The following is a 21,567-nucleotide window of genomic DNA, read 5'->3' as shown; positions in this document are numbered from 1 at the left end:
TTTTTTTTTCAACTGTCTATGTTTATCATTTTGCTGTGCAAGTTTCACAGATCATACGCTTTTTTTTCATTTTTAAGTTTAAATCGCAGAGTGCTAACTAGGTTACCTTAATCATTATTATTAAACAGTTTTTATAAAGCATCAACATATTACGCAGCGCTGTACATTAAATAGGGGCTGCAGATGATAGACAGATACAGACAGTGACACAGGAGGGGAGAGGACCCTGCACACAAGAGCCTACAATCTAGGAGGGGGAGGGAAATAGCACACAATAGGATGATAGGATGAGGATATGGTGGGTCAGTAGTATATGGTGGGTCAGTAGTGAGAGATTTAAGAGACAGAAGAAGACGGGTAGGCGAGTTTGAAAAGATGGGTTTTGGGGGCTCTTTTAAATGAGCAGAAAGTAGGAGCAAGCCGAATAGGAAGGAAGACCAGCTCTAAAAAAGTCTCGGAGCCATGCATGTGATGAAGTTAAGAGTGAGGAAGTCATTAGAAGAGTGAAGAGAGCGGCTAGGGGAGTATTTTTTTCATCAGGTGAGAAAGGTAAGTGGGCCAAGAACTGTGGAGAGATTTAAAGATAAAGCACAGGAGCTTGAATTTGATTCTATAATTCTATTCTATTCTTCATGTCACTAAGCAATTACAATGTGTACAATTACATGTATCTTAAACTTAAATTATAAAAAGCTCAGAAATAAACTTTTATTATCACATTTACCAGATTTTTTACTTGGTTATATAAGCAAGATTGTTTGGACACTTAATCTGAATTTAAAGGTTGTAGTTAGACTTGTTCATGAATGCTCAGAAATAGGGATATTTGAATACAGCTGAACTTTACATAACCCCCTGGGAGACATCAGCCCAGGATATTGATGAAGAAAGCCATGATGGATGATACAAATATCTGCTCTGTGTACCATCATCAATCCCGCTCCCTCACCTTCAAGCAATGTAGACTGCAAGGATCACTGAGATCGATCACATGTTGGCAGCTCAGCAGTCCAAGCCACGTGGATTACTGAGAATCTTTGATGGATCATTTATCAGATTCACAACTTCGAGCAAATGTTTTTGTACAATGGGTACTAACCTGCAGGGCACAATAGCAGCTGTGCAGATTATCCAGGCGCGGTCCAAAAATAAATTCTTCATAGGCTCCTCCTAGGGTCTGATACAGAACAGGTTAGGTTCAGGATAAGTAAAGATTGGATGAGATAAAGATAGTGCATGTCATAAATATACTGTATTCTGTATACCAGCCTCTAGGGGTTGGTGAGGAATCACCAGGGGCTATATAGACTGCATTGGGATGATACCAATATAAAACACTATATAATTTGATCAAATGCTAGTGTATTCCTATTGTATTTCTTTTATAGGCATTTTTCATTGTTCATCGTTCAATCATTTTCTAATTTTGCTAAATATTTCTGCCATTACATTTACCGATATACAGGTGTTACAACTTTAAGGGCTCTATTTAGAAATGATTCACTGTCAATTCCTCTCCCTGCTACTACCAGTATTCTCATTTCAGTTCCTATTAAAACAATGACTCCTTCTGTCACCTAGTGGGCAATTGTCAAAAGTGCATAGCTATCAAAATAGGAAATGGATGGGAAATAAATGAATAATATGAGTGAATTGACAGGGGAAAAATTTTAAATAGATTATAGAATAAATTATAAATAAATTATAAAAAGAGCCCCAAGAGTAACATTAGAACAAAAATCATTACTCAGGATTATGTATGGATTGGTATGGGAGAAGCCCCAAGTGGGAAATGGAGGGTTACACCATGATTTATCTCACTCTGTGATGCCAACACTGATGATCATTGCAGCACACCCACAAACTCTGCATACCAATATTAAATTTGTAGTTATCAGTCATTGCTGAATAACCTATGCTTTTGTAATTGTTATAGTTTTGTTCCTCACAACTCAAGTTTGAGTGGCCGTGTGGTGGAAGAACACTGGAAATATGGGCTACTGCTCACACACCGCATGCAGGAGTAGCATCTGTACAGCTATATTATTATTATAACTACATAAAAGGACTGTTCTACCCATAACCACCAAAGGCCTTCCTCTATCATGGCTGCCCTCCCAAATTCACCGCTCAAGGTTCTCCTTAAAAAAAAACAAAAAAAAAAAAACTTACAAATCCAGCCCAGACTATGATGAATGAACTTGCAACACATGGCATAGCGGTGCTAGGAAGACACTATTATAATAATAAAGTGTAACCAAACTTTTTTTTTTTTTTTTACATTACGATAGAGGCTCAGCATGGTACAGTATGGTATCCGAGTATTAGACATGCAGTTCCAAGCTTAAATCCTAGAAGACAACTTACTGCTGGTTGGGTGTCCACCAGGCACAGCTCCATTTCCAGAATTTGTTCAGGTTTCACCCCAAGCCTTTCACAGAGCAAACTGACCAGCAGAGAGTGATGGCGCTCTGCCTAATCAGAAGATAAAACAGAACACAAAGTAAATAAATTGTTTCCTGGAGGATAAATGTGCCAACTTTCTCAGACAATCTGCAGCATATATGCCTACATTGTAAGATCTTCAGGACAGGCTCCTCTCCTCCTCCTGTGTCACTGTCTGTATCTGACTGTCATTTACAACACCTATTTAATGTACAATGCTGCGTAATATGTTGCCACTATATAAATCCTGTTTAATGTTTTCCTGTTGTTAATCCTGTTTTTGTGTGGTAGCATAGGACAAGGTTAAAGAATACACAGTGTAAATGTAAAAAAAAAAAGAATTTTTTTTATATTGTTAGCTCTGCAGCTCTCTGATCATACGCAATGCAGGACCAACAGTCCTGCATTGTAGGCGAGCATGAAGAGGTCCCGCCTACATTATGGGAATGACAGAGAACAGAGAGAAGAACAAATTCAATAACTTTTTAATTCACTTGAAAGTCCAAACATTTAACAGACTCCATGCAGGATGGTAAGGGGGCCCACTAACCAAAAATGTAATAAATCACAGAACTCAGCTTTAACCCGACCTTACACATCACAATAGGTGTCGAGTTAAAACAATCAGTAAATTTTGACAACTTTCAAGCCACCAGGAATCCTAAAGATGAATAAGCATAACCTGAAAACTACGCTCACTGGATTTCAGTTTGTGAAGTCAAAACTGAACAATAAAATTGACAGCTTCAAATATAGTTGATCAAACTTAAAGGGACACAAAACTGGATATAATTTTGTATAAATCAAATAGAAATAGCCATCATTTTGGGAGCAATTTGACAAAGTAGAAGAGAAAGGTAATTGAATTGCTAACAACATTAGCAATTGAGTTAAGTGGATCAGCGATTGACCACTAATTTTGGCCATACATTGCTTGAGGTTTCAATATAAACATGAAATCCAATGCAAACCTTTTGGAAAACAGGGCTTTTCCGACTGATGCTTGATCTTACATCCATCAAGAATTCCCTTCTTTGCCCAAATGATGCCATGCCCCCTGCCCCTGTAATCCCCATGGGGGAAGCACTCCATGCTAGTGGTGATCAGAGCAGGGTATTGAAAGTCTGGTCAATAGACAAAATCCATATCTGGAAACATTTACCTGCTCCAGTACCAGACAAAACAGTTTCCTGTGCAAAAAGCCACACAGGTAGTATGCAGCAGTAATCACATTCACATGAATAACATTTTGTAATATGGGAAATTCCTGGGCATATACAATGACAGAAGTACACAGGAAAAGCAATCTGCTTTGAAAGACCCTACATGTATGTTTTCCCTTGGAGAGGGGTGGGTAGTGAGTCAACTTTTTATCCTAGGAGAAGAAAGTGGATATCATACAAGTTTTTAATTTAAGGGTCATTCAAAAAGCAATGTCTCAGGTTGTAGCCTACTAATAGGCAATCACACGCTGCCACTGCTATTGATATACCCAGTAATGTGCATTGATACATCAGACAATAGATGAAGCATGTCAATGCCCAAAACAGATGTGTGCTAGCATGTGATAGCATGATTAGCCATTGCAGATGAGTAATGGTATTAGATTGCAATGGTCTACATAGGCCTAATGTCTGATTTTAGCAATCTAAAATATATCTTATGAGGACAGAGCATTAATTCATAAAACAATAACACAAGAAAACAGATGGACAGCCTCACCTGGTTCTGAGTTCCTCCAGAGGAATGGCAAGATGACCCAGAATCCACGGATTCCTTTTCAAGACCTTCTTGTACAGACGAAGCCAGGATTGGAAGCCTGTTAACAGGAAGCATGGAAATGAGAAAATCCAATGCAAGATACAAAGTATGCAAAATCTGCTTCTGTTCTACTCACAGGTGCTGCTCCGTGTTGGGTCCAAAGCTTTCATTAACGTTCCTCTGCAGGTGGATTGCCAGGTGAGGGATGCGCAAGATCGGGCGCTCCACATAAACCAAGCGGTGCTGCAGCCGGTGCCCTTCCTACAACACAAGAGTATCCCAGAAGCTGTTAGATAAGGAATGTTTAATACAATGAACAAAAATAACAGGAATGTAAGAACACACCTTGATTGGGAACATTGATTTGCAAGAAAAGGAATATCAGTAATCTCTTCCAGTCTCATGTCCCAAGCTTTGGCTGTCTTATAGAAGGGGTTTCCAACCAATCATGCAGTATGTTCTCTGTCTCTGCCCATTTCTTCCTGGGTACCCTTGGCTACAAACACACGTCAGATGATTCTCATCCGATTATCGTTTCAGGACTAGTATTGGACGTCATTCGTGGATCCATCCTGGTGGATCCACGAATGACCTCAATACAAGTAAAGGGGAGAGAGTGCAGCGGGGCGCTGCTCGCTTGTTTGTTCTCCCCCCTCCATAGAGTAGAATGCCCTTGTATGTACAGAGCTTGTTCATGGATCTTTCAGTCTATTATCTTTGGAAATGATTGTGAAAGATCCTTTCTAACAACAAAAGTCTAATACGAGTATGCAGCCTTAGCTTTTGTAGCATTACATATCCTGAATATAATGTCCAGCCCCGTGGTGAGAGTAGGGGCAGCATTTGAGGCCCTTGTGATACCCAACAATCAATGCCTAACTATTTCCAGACGGTGCCTGGACAGCCAACCAACTGTTGAAAGGCTAATTTATTACGATGATGATAAAAAAAAAAAAAAATTAGGGCAAAGTACTTCCAACCATCCAGTGAAAAATGCTTTCCCTTTTGCGCGCACTTGTCATTCGCTGGTTCTCAATTTTCAGCAAACACTCAGCAACTTATGGGTTGCTAAAAGTTTTAAAAGTGCTTCATGAGTTTTTGTTTACTGGGCATTCAATGTGAAAACAAACAAGCTAAAATACTTCCTTCTATACACAGTTATTCACCCTTGGCAACATGAGGATAGTTGTCAAGCACTAAGTGACTCCGAGAGGAACCAGAAACAATTTTGTGAGGTGTTTGGGCCCCAGTATAGCATTGCGGTTGCATATGGGCCGGTCATGTGCTCACCTTAACGATCACTCTTCCTGCCACAGTCAGATCCCGATCAAACCAGGTGCTCCAAATTCCTCCACCATAGCACTCCACCCCAACCTGAAGGTAACCAGCCTGGCCACGAGTTGACCTGCGCTTTACCTGCATCCAATAAAAAAACCACAACAAAGCAGACTTACAAAAAGGCTAAAAAACACCAGGAAATACCACAAGAGACTATTGGCTGGAGACAATCTCTTACCCTCAGACACGGGCTGTCCGTGTGGGCTCCAATGATGGTAAAACCATTTCCTTGCTGGTAATGGCCACCCACAGCAAAGGCCACCAAAGTGGAGTAATTGCGGGTAAGAAAGTACTGAAAAGGAGATTGAAGAACGTCAATAAATGCCATTTATGTGCCCAACATTACCATCCACTAGGGCAAAGCTCGTACCTTGTGGTTGGGTTTAATGTCCCAGTGCTCAGCTTCCTTCAGCTCCTGGAATCCTGCTTGAATCAGACGATTCTTACACTCATCAACCACTAGGGTGGGAAGACAATATTAACATTAACAATAAAGACTTAATAATACAGACACATACAGTGAGATTTATTGGTTAGCAATAATAGCAAAACTTATGAGTGGGAGCAAACTGAAAAGTATAAATAATAAAACTGAACTCTGAGAATAGCAAATTTGGCATAAAGTGCAATATTACTTAATTATTGGTTTATTTCTCCTATATCTGTGCAGTAATCCAGTGTAAAGTTTTGCCTTTGATGTTCTTGTATTGGGACCAGTCACTGCTAATCCAATCTCCTTCTACAGGTTGTCTGGTCTCCGCCCATCTGTAGCTTTCTTTAGGCACCAGGTGGGTTACTGCTATTTTAAAGGGGACACCTGAATTTGTAATATTTGGTGAACACAAAAGGTATTTATAGAGAAAAAACAAAAAGTAAATAAAAGATTTTGTGCCTGGAGTTCAGATTTGAATGGTAGCCCTGTTCGGGTGACTGATTTCCTCCACAGATTTTTTCTCGCTTCCTATCACTGACAAGGGAGGTAAAAATATCTGCTGGGGGACTGACAGCAAACCTTATGGCTTTTATTCATTATGCTTTAAAGCATATCTAAACCCGACTCCATGCACACATATTTTCATAAAATTTTTCAATAACCACAATGAATATGAATCCAAATGCTTTTGCAAACTCAGATATTAGCTCGTACACATAGCAGAGATATCAACAATGTGGTGGGTTGCCTGTGCTGAAAGCAGAGCCATGTGAGGGAACCAGCAGGACCACCAACCTACAAGCTGCCTGAAGAAAGCTAAAGATAGACAGACACAAGACCATTCACCCAGCAAAAGAAGAGGGAGCATTAGTGACTAGTCTTTATACAGGAGACACAGAGGCAGAAGTCTTACACTTGATTACTGTACAGATCTGGAGGAAATACAAGGAGCACAGCAAGCTTCAAGTAAAAAAAACACATATGGCTCTTGTATGCAGACAATGTTTGCTTGTCTTGGAGTTTAGCTTTAAGCCAGACATATTGTTACATCTTGATTCCAAGCTCTGTATAACTCCTTTACAGAACGAACTAATTATTAGCAGAGTAAACTTTGACTGTACACAATCTCAGTGTATTTAATGAAGTAGCAGTTTGCTCCTCATCTTATCACTCATAGTAAGGATGTACGAAGTTCAATGCATGATAAGTACTTTAGCCACAGAGCAAAGTGTAAGTTATATCAATGAGAAGTGTCATAATGTAGGAGGGGAAGGGGCATAACACATGAGAAGGGGCTATGCAATCCTCCATGATAGTGGCTGCTGGATCCTTGTGATTTTCAACACACAGGAGAGGATCTGATCTTGTTCTAGTTACATCAATTTGCAGACCTGTGCCATTACAAAACATAAATAAAATCCAGTGTATATTAAGGGACTAACTGTAATTATGGAAGTGAATATTTCAAAGCTTGAGCTACTGAGGACCCTTTAAGGGCACAACAAAATAATCCATAGATCCAGGACATTGGCAGCTGAACTTAAATTAAAAAAAAATTCTAAATATACTTGCAAATCTAGAACAAGCCTGTGCCCCTTTTGGTTTAGTATAGGGATGGATGGCCTCACTGACTAATAAAGCTCATAAGGCTGGAGTGAGCAAGCTCAAGGAGGAGATCTGCATGCAAATTTAGCTGCATCGGTGGAAGTACTGACAGCATGGAAATGCAACAACTACCAGCTGCAGCTTTTTCTATTTTGTCCTCATTAATTGGGTTTTGATTGTCCTGGTTTGTGTCGGTTACCCATTTGTTAAATAAATGTCTAGGATGACTGGGATGGGGAGATAAAGAGATTTATCAAGGTGCTCATACTGGTCTGATTCATTTGCAGTGAGCAGCTTTATCATCATTCAATATTTACATAAATATGGTTTATGTATTCCAAATTACCATGGTATGGAGAAACGCCACGGTTCAGAAACTTCAGGAACTCCCTGGCTGCCACCTGAGCTGCGTCTCGTGTCCCCTTCATGGCTGCCACCTGCAATACAAATAAAAGCCACAGTTTATGCACATTGGACATGACATGAATCAAAGTTGGCAGCTCTGTTGTGCTACATGGAAGAGAAGCAGATTGGGCAACAGAGATGCCTACATCTGCCCTCTAGCCTTCTCTTTACACAGTTGTTACGACTTCTCTCCTGGACCAAAATTGCTCACTCTGATTTTACTGCACACTGTGAGCTTCTTTCAATGTGCATTGGAAGTTGAAGGAAGTCAGGTGGAGCCCACTCATTTTTTTAAATATTTTAGCATATTGATATATTGAATCTATCAAGCATATTGGTGGGTGGGAGGGGGGCAGAGAAAGCAAACTATAATATAAAAGATAATCAGAGGTCTTTATTAACACACATACATTTGCCAGGCTAGATCTGATATTTTCATTTTGCTCACCCGTCTCATTTATGAACTATCAAGAAGAAGATTCATTTAAACCTCCTATTATGTTCCAGCTCATTCCAGGTGGGGTCTGAGCACCTATCTGCTTCTCTGTGCTACAGGTGTGCTTTATATACACTTTCACCCAACATGCCAGCAATGCTGCAAAATACATGTGAATGTTGTATTATCACAACAGAACTTGCACATTACACTGCAAGCTGCCCATCTTATCCTGCTGCTTCCATATTCTCCAGAACAAGCATACAGGTAAGTGTCTGACTTTCCCCAATCTATTTGCTTGTTCTCCGTGTTTTAAGAATTGACATTATTGGGTCACTATACCAGCCAGGCAATTGGCTTTTTCAGCAGGCATCCAGCAATGGCACCTCCTGCATTCCCACCATGACAGTTTCATTTTGCAGAAAACATATAAAAATATGAGTGCAGAAGCGTACAGACGCCAAGTCTAAAACATTCATGCCGGAGAGGCCAATATCCCCATGCAAGTCCCACCTTGTAGAAGAGCAAGAAAAACCTTTTCTCAGCACTTCCAAGGAGGTAACTATGATATGTAAGCTGCAGGGACCTAACCTTCAGTCAGTGTACAGCTGAATAAACAAAATACAAGTTGTTACAACTTTCAGCAGACCATACAATATAGTGCTCAGGCCAGAAATTATTTTAGGCTGGGTGGGAAGAAATTTTAGGCGGGTGGCAGCCTCTGTATTGTAACCAAACTCATCAACTAACTCAAGTAACTACCCAAAAACAGCAAGGTGGTTACTGAAAAGTGCCAGGTGGTGCGCCCTGCTAAAAGGGGCTGGGGAGAACACTGCAATAATCCATTGTTTCCCAGCCAGGGTTTCTGCAGAGGTTGCTAGGGGTTCCATAAGCAGTTTGTAAATCTCAGGTCAGTGTAAGTGACACCAATGATTTTTTTGGCTATCTGTAAGGGTGACATTCTTCCCAATGGCCAGCCAGGTAAGAGGAATTCTTCCTACTGACCACCACACTAATATACTGTGAGCTGTGGATATAGTAATTATAGAAGATCTGAAAGTTATTTCAAGGTTCCCATGTTAAAAAGGTCGAGAAACATTGCAATAGGCAATCAGATTGTACAATCCTCTTTAGATCCAGCAAGAATAATATTGTACTAGCTCCAGTCTGATTGAATACAAGTTACAAATGGAAACACGGTGTCTTGGTACATCTCATGGATTGTAGAGATTGTGCAGCTTTAGTGAACACTATACATTACTGGAATGAGCTCGCCGTAGTATATGTGTGCTTCATGCAACATGTAGACCTTCGGTAGCATAGCCATACCATTTCCTAATTACAGTCCCTGTGCAGGATTAAATCCAGCAGCCCTATGAACAACCTGTATGCAGGTCATAGACATTCAGTACAGCTGCTCCATATCTCACAATGGCAGAGATAAATTTAAATAATATAACCCATAGCTACCAGCCACTGATCACATGTACAATCATACAGCACTAATACAATGTATCCACTATGATAATCACATAGAAGTCTACAATTCCCAGCCTTGGCTGCAGCTGCATGGGTGAGAATGAACTCCCTGCTGCTAATTTGTCAGCATTGGGGTTTCCAGCACAAGTTTTCAGGGTTCTACAAATTTCTGCAACCCCAGAAAAGGTTGTGCTGGACTTGTAGCTGTCATATAAGAAGTTTGCAGATAGAACTCAGCCGTGTTGTTGCAAACACACAAATACGGCTACAATAAAGGGTCCATTACTGCAGCTCAGACATCGCTCCAGCCTATGTCAGCGATATAATGCACAGGAATGGGTGCTGTCACTCACCTGCATATTGTATAGGAATAAAGTGAGCTGTGCAAGGGGAGAGTAAGGCACCACTTCCTATATACAGAAATCACAACTCATTGTCTGCACTGCTACAGCAGGGACCTCTGGGGGACGGGAGGTGCAACTGCACCCCTAAACTGAAAGTGAATTTTCCTGTGCTGTGCATAACGGGGGATGGGAGCAGGAAACTTGCATTTTCTTATTGTACATCTGAAGGTTAGGAAGAAGCTAAGCAAGCTACAGCTTTGGGCTTCATAAATTGATGCCATTTCTTAGATTGTAAGCTCTTCTGGGCAGCGTCCTCTCCTCCTGTATCACTGTATGTGTCTGTAATTTACAACCCCTATTTAATGTACAGTGCTGTCTAATATGTTGGCGCTATATAAAAACTTTATTATTATTATTAATATTAATAATAATATTAATAATAATAGTAATTTAAAGAGGAACTAAACTCAAAAGTTCCCTAAAACAAAAAAGTACACCTACCTTCAATCCCACTGAGCAGTCGTTCGTTAGTGGCCGGTGCTGCACTTTTTTTTCTTTTTTTTTTAAAAAAGGTGTTGCACCCCTAAAAAAAAAAAAAACCCAAACAAACAGAATTTTTTCCCTACATAAAAGGGTTGTCCACCCTTTTATGTAAAGTGAAAATTCTGAGTTTAGGTACGCTTTAAGCCTAAAATCACAATTACTTATTTTGTTAGCATTTTGCATACATAACATATATATATATATATATATATATATATATATATGTTAAATTACATTTCAGCATTGCATCCTCCCTGATTTTAGAGACAAGGACAAGGGAGATTCTTAGTATGTAGGAAAGGGACACACCCAGCCACGGCCTCTTTTTGGGAACCATAAGAAAAATAAATGCACACAAAATAATTTGTTAAACTGACAAGTGTTATTTTATTTGTCACATTTCTTAAATAAAATCAATATATAAATATAATATATATATATAGTGAATACAATTCATTTCCTAATTAAAAAAACAAATGGAATTATTTAGAGGCTGGATGAAAGTTTAATGCAATAGAAAATATTTCATTGTTAAAACTTTTTTATTTAATATTTAGATGTGTATATATCTACCCAAAAAGGGGGTTACCTGAGAAGGAAAAGGGCCAGAAAGATTTAGATCTGAAAGAGGAACAGTCCCTCCAAATCAGGGGCATTTGGGGGATATGAATGATGTTCCCTCCAAATTGGGGACATGTGAGTTGTATGAAGTGGGACAGTGTTTCCAAATCAGCGACAGCTGGGCAGAACAGAAAAAAATGAAAGTTGGGTATTAGGAAAATAAATTTGGGAGCCCCATGGAGTGTTTTCTTTCAATAGAGCTGAGAGAGCTCAGAGATTGGAGGAAAGCCCAGTCATTTGACCTGTCTGGATCTGCTCTCATCCAATCACAAAGCTCTTTATGCTTCATTGAGCAGAAAAAAACTTGTCCTCCCAGTCTTGTGAATGGAGTGTTAGGGGTGTGTGTAGGTCAGAACAGATATCACTATATATGTTCTGTTAGGCTATGTCAGAAGATTCTCACCCAATACGAATTGTTGGGCTTGTCTCTGGTGAGAATCTGACGTGTATAGAGGTCACCTGATCCGAATTATTGATCCGTCCTGACCCCTATAGACAACTTAAAATATCATTGTTGGCATGCAGTTAGTTCTTCCACAGGTCCAAGAACTATAAAGACATCACTAAATGGGAGGGAAAGGAACCACAGTTCAAGGAACCCCCTAGTAACCTCTGAAGGATCCCTGGTTGAAAATGGCTGGTTTATGAGCTATTGATAGCTTAAAAAATAATGTTGCATTCCAATTATAGGTAGATATAGCCAGCAGTGGGGCCCTGTCCAGAACTGACTTGAGGCCACCCAACTGAACTAGTTTGGGGGCCCTATGACAGCTCCCATTGGTTGAGAAGTTCCAGGACTCTCCTGCAGTGTCACACTTTGCCCCTCTCTATTTCTGCCCCTGCATTTATGCACAAATCTATGGAAATGCATAAATTGTTTAAAACACGTCAAATGCAGATCAAAAGCATACAACTGCAACTCAATTGCACCTGTGAAGGAATTCTTAATATTCTCTCAAATGATGATGTCATACTAATGCCCAATGCCCTTTGTAATGAGTACCCATTTTTTTCTCTCTAATATCTACATTATATAATTACCTGATATAAGGTAGGTCGCCCAAACTATGGTCTAATTATTGATTGTGTTCAGGTAACATTGACCCAATTTGCATGGAGCAGCAGTAAATGGGAGTGCGATGTATCTCCGTACCGAGATTGCCTCTCCTTTCCTGTCAATCACCATCGCTCTGCCCCAATAGCAGCAAATAAGCTTTGTCTCCGTAATCTGCTATATAACCTTAGCTGACCCATCACCGTGAACAGCTCCCTTCCCCCCTCCTCTGTGCTTTAGAATACGGCACTCAGCCAACGAATAAATGTTACTTGTCCATATTTTATTATCCTTCAGCCCAATGCGCCATGACTTACGTAACGCTCCCCACTCTCACCATAGTAATTCCTTATTTTCCTTTCGTGTTGACCTACATACAGCATTTCAGACAGCACTGCGCACGTTCAGTGTGTTCCAGCTGTACCGCCATTTCCCATCACACTTTCGCCTCCCCAGTAGCATGTCTGACGGCTATTACCCTTATACTGCTTGACACTAATCTCTTGTGAAAATAAAGCGCTGTCATAACAGTTAATATTTCCTACTTCTTCTAGTTCCTAACCATTTCCCTCATTAATCCGAAAAGTGTTACCGGATCAGTTTAATTATTGAAACTTCAAATATGGATTAGGAAGAAGGAGATTTGTGGGCGTAAATAAAAATAAAACTTACCAATCTGATATCTGATGCTGTGCTAATTATATTATATTGCTTTGGACTATTTAAAGGAACGGTCCATGAGTTTCTGCGGTTAATTGGAATTTTATCATGTGCGATTCAGCCACGGATGTAACATAAGATTCATGTCCAGTACTTAACAATAGTAGATTTTAGCACCTATATCTATTCTTGCATTACATGGACGTTTCAATTGGCAGCTGACCCCCTCCAGGATCAGGCAGCTGTCATCTTATTGATACCTAAAATAATAAAATGTTAAGCTTTTAAATCAATTTGGGTCACCTCATCATGCAAAGATTTTGAAATGCTTTCCTTAAAACTCAAACAATACTAAAAAGTTAAGTATTTGATTTCTTGTCAAAATATATATTCATATGGCCAACTCAATGTATCTTTGGAGGCATATTGATGAGATCATAGATGGCAGAGAGGAATCAGCGTTCTTGAAAGCTTCCATTACAATATATTAAAACGGACAGTATGAAATATCTATATTGTGCATGAGGAATCTATATTGGGTATGATGATGAGATAATGCCCAACAAAGGAAATGGGGTAATTGGGAAACTTGCCTTAAAATATGTTCGAATGGTTAATATGAGGTATCTATTTTGGGTATGATGATGACATAATGCCCAACAAAGGAAATTGGGTGTTCTGGAAAGATTGCCCTAAAATATATTTAAATCAGCTATCTGTATTGAGGATGATGATGAGATAATGCTCAACAAGGTAAAGGTTAATTGGGAAAGCTTGCCCTAAAATATATTCAAATGGTCAATATGAGGTATCCTCATTGGGTATGATGATGTTGCCATGCATAACAAAGGAAATTCAGTATTCTTGAAAGCTTGCTATACATATATCTAAATGGTCAATATGTAGTAATCACAATTGGATTTATATTAGTGCCATGCCCAACAAAGGAAACGGTATTCTTGAAAGCTAAAGTGTATTCAAATGGTCAATATGGGATATTCTTTATGGGGTATGATGATGGTACCATTCCCAACAAAGGAAATGGTATTCTTGAAAGCTTGACCTGAAAGAGATTCAAATATTCAACATGAGACATCCTTCGTTGGGTATGATGATGACACCATGCCCAACAAAGGAAGCAAAGTATTCTCAAACACTTGCACTAAAATTATATTTGGATATCTGATACAAAGTAGCCTTATCAGGAATAAAGATGAAATTGTGCCGGAACGACACAACTGATTATTCTCTAACGCTCACATTGGGTATACTAGCTCTATTCATACAAGAAAGAGAAATCCCTAAAGCTTGCACTATGTATACTTGACTAATACAAGATCACCAAACCCAACAAAGCAAACAAAGTATATATGAAAGCTTATTTTAAATATATTCAAATAGCAAATATTACAATTTAGGTTACCTTCATCTATGATATGATATTATATGATATGATAATATCCATACCCGAGACAGAGAATTCTTCAAATCCCAGACTAAAACATATTCAGAAAGACAGTATCTGTATCAGGTATTGATGATGCTATTGCTATCACATTATTTTTGTAAGCTTGCACTGACATTTATTCATTTGGCTAGAAAATGGTAACTTTTTTGGATATAATAATGACACCGATATGCCCGACAAAGCAAAGTCTTCTAGACGGCTTGCACTATATAATGTATACACATAACCTATGTAGGTAATGATAATGACAAGCCCATACCTGACACTGGGAATAGATATTCAGAATTGATAGTGCCATGCCATATTGAGTATTTTTTAAGCCTTGACCTAAAATATATCCAAGTACACTTACTTACTAATTTGCCCGCCACATGCTAAAACAAACACACCAGTCATCTCGATAGCTTGCATATACTATTTCAATTTCTTCATCATCTCATATTATTACTTAAATTTTACTTTTTTTCACACCGCATAGGAAATAATGTAAAGTTTGAATCTGAAGATGTCTAATGTATGGATATGTTTATCTAGTGTATATTACCTGGTATTAAAGGGATAGTTCGCCGGTGGTGTTACGGCTGGAGGTCAAGGGCAGGGGGGAGATTTACCTGTATATCTGGATATCCGCCCTCTTCCCAGCTCCTCTTGCCCAGGCGAAGCATTTTAAGATTCCCTCCTGCTGCCATTTCGACTTTTCGGTGCTGACCGTCTGCCTGGCTCTATGAAGTGTATACTGCTGAGGTATGTGCGTGTCACTGTGTGTGCATGCATGCATGTGTAAATGTGTGCTCTGCTCAGAGGCGGGGGCTGTACACACAGAGAGAGAAAAGGGGGGGCCAGTAAGGATTAGTGAGGTGCGGCCAGTGACAATTGAGAACACGCTGAGGCAAGCAGTACCGGGCAAACTGTTAACCTAATCACATACGTACAGAGAGGCACCCGGGGCAAGTATGTATAGAGGATCAGGAGAGGATATACCCAACCGCTACAGCTCAGCAGTCAAGTCAAAAGAGTTCACCTAGAAGGGCAACATATGTCACCGAAACCAGGTGCGCCATGTGTACCTATTACACCACCATAATGCAAACTCATGTGGACGATGAATGCACTGTAAAAAAAAATAAAAAAGATGAAATGAAAAATATATTATTTTTAAAGTTCTAATTTTACAAAAACAAAATCATAAGCAGCCATTTATTGGCCACTCCCCTGGCTTACCATTTATGTGACCACTGTTTGCTGAACATTGTCTCGCCTTACTCACAATATTTTTGTGATGGACACAGGTTCCTGTGCAGGCCTGGACTGACAACTCCAGTATGTGTTAGAAAGATATCTAGTTAACAGTAAAACCTTCTGTGGATTGCCCCACCCCCAAGGAACCTTGGTATATTAGCATAGTTGCTCAGGGGAGGAGCAGTGAAAATTAACTGACACCTTTTTTTTGTACTTTGCCTACACTTTGACTACACTACACTCTGCCTTCGGTTTGTTAAAGCTTTTCTTGCAAAAAAAGATCTGCCTATTTATTCTCAGTCCTCTGTACTGAAACCCTCAACATTTAAAGAAAATAAAAAATAAACATAACTATACCTTACCTTTAGCATTCACCTAAAGTGCCAAGCTGATGGTGCAAGGATCTGAATGTTCCCTGGCATCAATCTTTCACAGTTCCATATACCAGCTCAGAGTGTCAGTGAAATAACCATAAAGAGGAGCCAATCAGTTCATGTAGGTGCCTAGAAGGATTCTAATAGCAGGAGAGTGAATAATGACACAGAGATGAGCTCATCACATTGCTGTCCACCTTTCACTGTTCAATCACAGAATGAGGTAAGTCCTAGGTGACCAGGGCTCAGAGGAAGTAGGTTGAATGATGATGGCCTTATACATTAGGACATCAAGCAGCAGGATAAAAAGGACCATAGTGAAAATGTATGGATTGAAGGTGAATATTGCAGCAAATCTCATGTATTGGGCCTGATTTATTAAAGTTATTAAAGTGAACTATAGATTATCTTTGGAGAACCTGGGTGATCCAGCAACCCTGGAATAGATCTGGTCCAGGAATAAAAACATTTGCCAGCTAATAGAAAATAATGCCTAAGAAATCCATTGCAGATTTGATGGATCACCCAGGTTCTTCTATATCCTTGTCACCCTTACAGATAGCCAAAAAGATCGTTGATGTCACTTAAATAACCTGAGAGTCACAAATTTCTCATTGCTCAAGGAACCTCTAACAACCTCTGGAAAAACCCTAGGGTTCCACAGAGCCCTAGCTGAGAATTACAGGTATAGAGCATGTTCCTGACATCATTCTTTTATTGAAAATAATCCCCTCCTGAACTTCAATGATGAACAAATATTAGATTTATGGGGAAAACAAACAAGTGTAAAATTCGGCATACAATCCAAAAATAGCTAATAAAAACCTAAGGGCGAAATAATTGTTGTCAGATCACAGAAGAGATCACATGGCAGATGTGGCAAACTGCTCCGCACGAGGGACTTGAGAAAACCGGAGCTCAAATATTTGTGTGTCTGGTATTCAGCAGTAACTATATATATATATCAGTGAATATATTAGTGGGTTGTATAATATTATATATTGTTGTCTGGTGTGTCTGGTATATATTGATATTTTCTTTGTATGGATTTTCTTGGTATGGTCCAAATACTACAGAGCCACTGAATAAAAACTGCAATGAGATATATATATATATATATATTGTATATATATGTGTATATATATATATATATATACACACATACGAGGGGGTGCTGAGAAGTTCCTGGCTTTGCCCAGAAAGAAGAGAGCCAGAGTTATGAAATAACACATTTATTCAACATATTCCTCCCTGAGGCTGATGCACTTGGTACAGCGTAGTTGCAGCTTTTCTAGACCGTTCAAATAAAAATCCTTTAATTGGGCAGCAAACCAGCTCTCAGCAGCATCTTTGATGTCAGAAATGTACTCAAAGCGTTGCTCTTTCAGGTGTTTCTTCAAATTCAGGAACAGATATTAGTCCGAAAGGGGTCAGGTCAGGTGAGTCGGGGGGATGGTGGACCAATTGGAAACCCATGGTGTTTATTTTTGGCACCCACAACGTTGGGCATGTGCGCAGGTGCATTGTCCTGCAAAAAAAGGATCTCTTTGGTGAACTTTCTACAGAGTTTCGTCTTAACTCCCCCAGCGGTAATCCTCACACTCGGGGTAGCTTTAACCTAAAAAAAAACACTTATCTTGCTCCATTGTCATCCCCAGGCATCCTGCTTGTCCCCACGGGTCCTGGGGTCACGCCTTGCTCCTCTGTTCTCCAGCCGCGCAATGCAGAGACAACCTTTGGGGTTACCCGTTGACGTTGGTGCATGTGTCGGTGTGGGCAGGTGGATCGGCGGGAAATTCAAATAATTTTGTATTGAATTCAATACAAAATAGCTGTATTGAGTCCAATACAAAGAAATGTTTATATAATATATATTATATATATATAATTATATATATATTATTTATGCTACTGTACACTTACATTGCATGTTTAACCATTTTTTTATTTATTTTTTTAACAGATTTTTGTGTTTTTTTTATTTAAAGTTTATTTTTAAATGTATTAAAAATAGGACATATTTCGGTGAGTTATGCCTAAAAATTATAGCCTGCCATGTAAAATAAATTTCCATGCAAAAAAAATGTAACAGAATTAGAACGCTAGAGAGGTTAATTGCCTCCTTCAGCTGGTCCAGGAGGTTAGCATAATACTATCCGGTGATACTAGAGCCCTAAGGTAGGTAGTCCACCAACAGAATACTGTCTTTGTCCCAGAAAGCGGACGCCATGACTGTTTTGGCCGATTTCTGGGTTCAGAACTTCTTCGGCCTCGGACCCGCTGTGGCGCCATTCCTTTGACTGTTCCTTGGTTTCAGGATCATAGATGTGGAGCCAGGTTTCATCTTCAGTCACTAACCTAGCCAAAAAGTCCTGTGCAGCTTCAAAATGGGCCAAAACGGCTTTGGATGCTTCAACTCATTCCTTATTCTGATCACTGTTCAAACATTTCGGCACCCACTTCGCTGAAAGCTTGCGCATGTCTAGGATAGTGGTGATAACAAACCCAACAGGCTCCCGTGAGATGTCAAGTATCTGGGCTATGTTTTTTGCGGATATTCACCGGTCCACAATAATCAGCTCATGGACAGCATCGCAGGTTGCCGGGCCAGTTGAGGTGGGGGGCGCCCACTGCGGGGCTCATCTTCAACGGTGAAATGCCCAGTCTTAAAACGAGATATCCAGGTTTTGACAGTGCAGCCCCCACACTAATTTTTCTATTTCATCTGGAAAGGGGCAAAGCCAGGAACTTCTCAGCACCCCCTCATACACATATACATACCTAATTATAAATATTATAGATCATTTCAGGATTTATTGAGTGGCTCTGTTGTATTTGGCCCATACCATAGTAGAACTGCAGGAGGGGGGACAATGACACAAGGACACATATCACCAGGGGAAGTACACCTCCACAATGTCCTGCTTAAAATTTATGTGAACCCAATCAATAAATTCAGCTTCAAATACAGCTTTTAGCAAAAAGTTTCTGGTGAACCTGCCATGTGGGACCCTTCTCAGGCACTTCTTGTTGTAGGGTGACAACGTACTGTCCATGTCTGCCAACTGTGATTCTGCATTGTCACCTTGCCATATTGGCATCTTCTGGAGAGTGTATAAGGACATTGGACAAAATCCACTGTTATCACCTTGAGATAAGCCATACTAAAGAGTATGCAGACAGGACAAGGCTGCAGGAGATCAACAGGGCAGACACAAAAGACAGGGCTGAAATGTAAGAGAAAGAAGCTGCACAAAGACCTAACTAGTTCAAGAAACAAACTAATTGGAGGAGAAAGTAGAGTAACAGAGAGAGAAGCTCATCACTGCCCTGTCAAATCACAGGCTGGGAAAAGGTCCATGATGGACTGGGATCAGAGGACGTGGGATGAATGATGTTGGCTGTCATTCAACAATGAGGACATCTAGTGGCAGAAAAGAACTACTGCAAAGGGACAGCAAAAACTGTTTTTGATCTTTTAATAGGCTAATTATTTTCAGCTTTAATTTTGTTTATTTTAGTGTGTTAGTATACCCTGGACCCCATCATCGCCCTGAAAAACGCCATCTGCATTCGCTGCTCTTCCCCATGTCACATATTCTGAAAACACATAAGCTGCATATTTAGCAGAAGATGAATGGTTCACTCCAGAGATCTCTGGATGCTCCAGGCCAGGCAACAGACGGCTGAGGCTTCACAATCACTTACGTCCGCTTGGCTGAATATCGGCAGTGAATTCTGCGCTTTGTGCCCGGGGGGCCCCGCCTCTTCTGCCTGCCCAGGTGCAATGAGATGTGACTACAGAACTTACGCTTTGTTAGCTGCTCGGAATGGGGAACGCTGCTCCTTCCTACCCAGAGCCTCCCCTACTAATCGCCCTCCACACCCTAATCCTCCCACATTATTCGCCTTATTGCCTTTTCCCACACAACCGCTGCACGCCAACCTAGCTGCCCCATGTTTACGGTTACCCTTGGCCAGAGGACCTGCTATGGTTTGAATTTGAATTTCATCAGTTGTCTATTTTTCATATTAGATTTCCCAATCAAAAAATTAGCCAATTAGTTTTTTTGATTACCGCAAACTGAAAGCTGATTGGCTGATTTTACATCCCCACTCCATCCTCATATTTCCAGTTGAAAATTTTCATTTTTTCATTAACATATTGATCTCTTTTTTTCCCTTCTGTATACAAGGGACAGTAAGGGCACTTTCGGACCCAAGGAGTAAAAACATGATGCAAATGGCTGCTGGGAGAAGCAAACTGCAAGGCTGGCATCCTTATTTGCACGTCACAATGCAAATCCAAAAGAATAACCACATGGCCAAGTTGAATCGTCACTTTTGGGATTTGGGCCACGATGTGTTGCAGTATACCCCAACCTCTCCCATTCACTTGAATGGGAAAGGTTGGGACAGCAGCTTGGTTGACTCTGCATCAGAACGCTGCATCACCCAGCTTTACAGATTAAAGTTATCTTCTCCAGCCATGGGGAGCTTTAATAAATCAGGCCCAGCGTCTTAAATAGCCTTAACTGATATCAGTCATTATGCGTGTCGATATGTCTGTCCTGGACATAGATAAGGACCCTGGATAATGGCTGAATAAAGATGGTGCTGTTCTTTTGGATAGAAAAGATGAATACATGTACTGTACCGTGTACCGTGTGAGAGGTGATGCACACTTGAAAGTGTTGTGCTTATTCATTACATGACATCAGAGATAGGACATCAGGGAGAATAATCCTCTATGTAAAGTAACAGTTCTGGCCCCCACCATGCCTTAATTTAAGATAATGCATTTCAAATAAAGGCATCATTCAATTTCCCACTGTCTCTATAAGGATAATATCTTTTATAATAAATCATTTCTAAAAACAAAAAAATTATATATACAAAATATAAAACAACAACAATGATAATAATACAGCACTTGTATTATCCCAGGGGTGCGCACACTTTTTTGGCTTGCAAGCTACTTTTAAAGTCAAAATGATCTACCAACAATAAAAAGTTGGACTTAATAACTCCTGTGCATGCTAGAGTTTATTTTGAAAGGCAGGGGCCCACCATCTACTCATGTTGCCTTTGCGATCTGCCGGTAGATCACGATCCACCTTTTGGGCACCCCTGTATTATCCTTTATCCTGTGTGATGTAGTAATGATGACTGAACACTAGGTGGCGGTGTGATACATGATAACACTGGGGAACACATTTTTTGTTGAGTTAGATCTTACACTTGTTTTTTACTAATTTTTGGGTGGTGAATCTAGAAGTGACCCCAGTTTTTGCTATCACATCCAGTTTTTACGATACAAGGTACCCTCCATTTTTGTCAAAAAAACATACAAATTTTACAT

General features: G+C 39.9%; 1 protein-coding gene across 2 annotated transcripts in view; it reads right to left on the bottom strand.

The window, feature by feature from the left end:
- The window catches only part of DNPEP (aspartyl aminopeptidase), a 22,195-nt gene extending 6,822 nt beyond the window's left edge, over window positions 1–15,373 (bottom strand). The window contains exons 1-9 of one of the 2 annotated variants that reach the window (XM_072418038.1): window positions 15,204–15,373; window positions 7,929–8,019; window positions 5,915–6,003; window positions 5,723–5,836; window positions 5,497–5,622; window positions 4,343–4,467; window positions 4,168–4,264; window positions 2,368–2,475; window positions 1,100–1,177 (exon numbers count right to left, since the gene is read on the bottom strand). In XM_072418038.1, coding sequence (XP_072274139.1) covers window positions 1,100–1,177; window positions 2,368–2,475; window positions 4,168–4,264; window positions 4,343–4,467; window positions 5,497–5,622; window positions 5,723–5,836; window positions 5,915–6,003; window positions 7,929–8,019; window positions 15,204–15,281 — 906 coding nt within the window. In that variant the 5' untranslated portion in view covers window positions 15,282–15,373. Of the gene's footprint in view, window positions 1–1,099; window positions 1,178–2,367; window positions 2,476–4,167; window positions 4,265–4,342; window positions 4,468–5,496; window positions 5,623–5,722; window positions 5,837–5,914; window positions 6,004–7,928; window positions 8,020–10,255; window positions 10,340–15,203 lie in introns of those variants that run through there. The other variant, XM_072418039.1, reaches the window with a different exon arrangement.
- Window positions 15,374–21,567: the final 6,194 nt, after the last annotated feature.

Source organism: Pyxicephalus adspersus, chromosome 7 (assembly GCF_032062135.1).
Source record: "Pyxicephalus adspersus chromosome 7, UCB_Pads_2.0, whole genome shotgun sequence".
NCBI lineage: Eukaryota > Metazoa > Chordata > Amphibia > Anura > Pyxicephalidae > Pyxicephalus > Pyxicephalus adspersus.
This window is presented reverse-complemented; position numbering and strand designations above follow the sequence as displayed.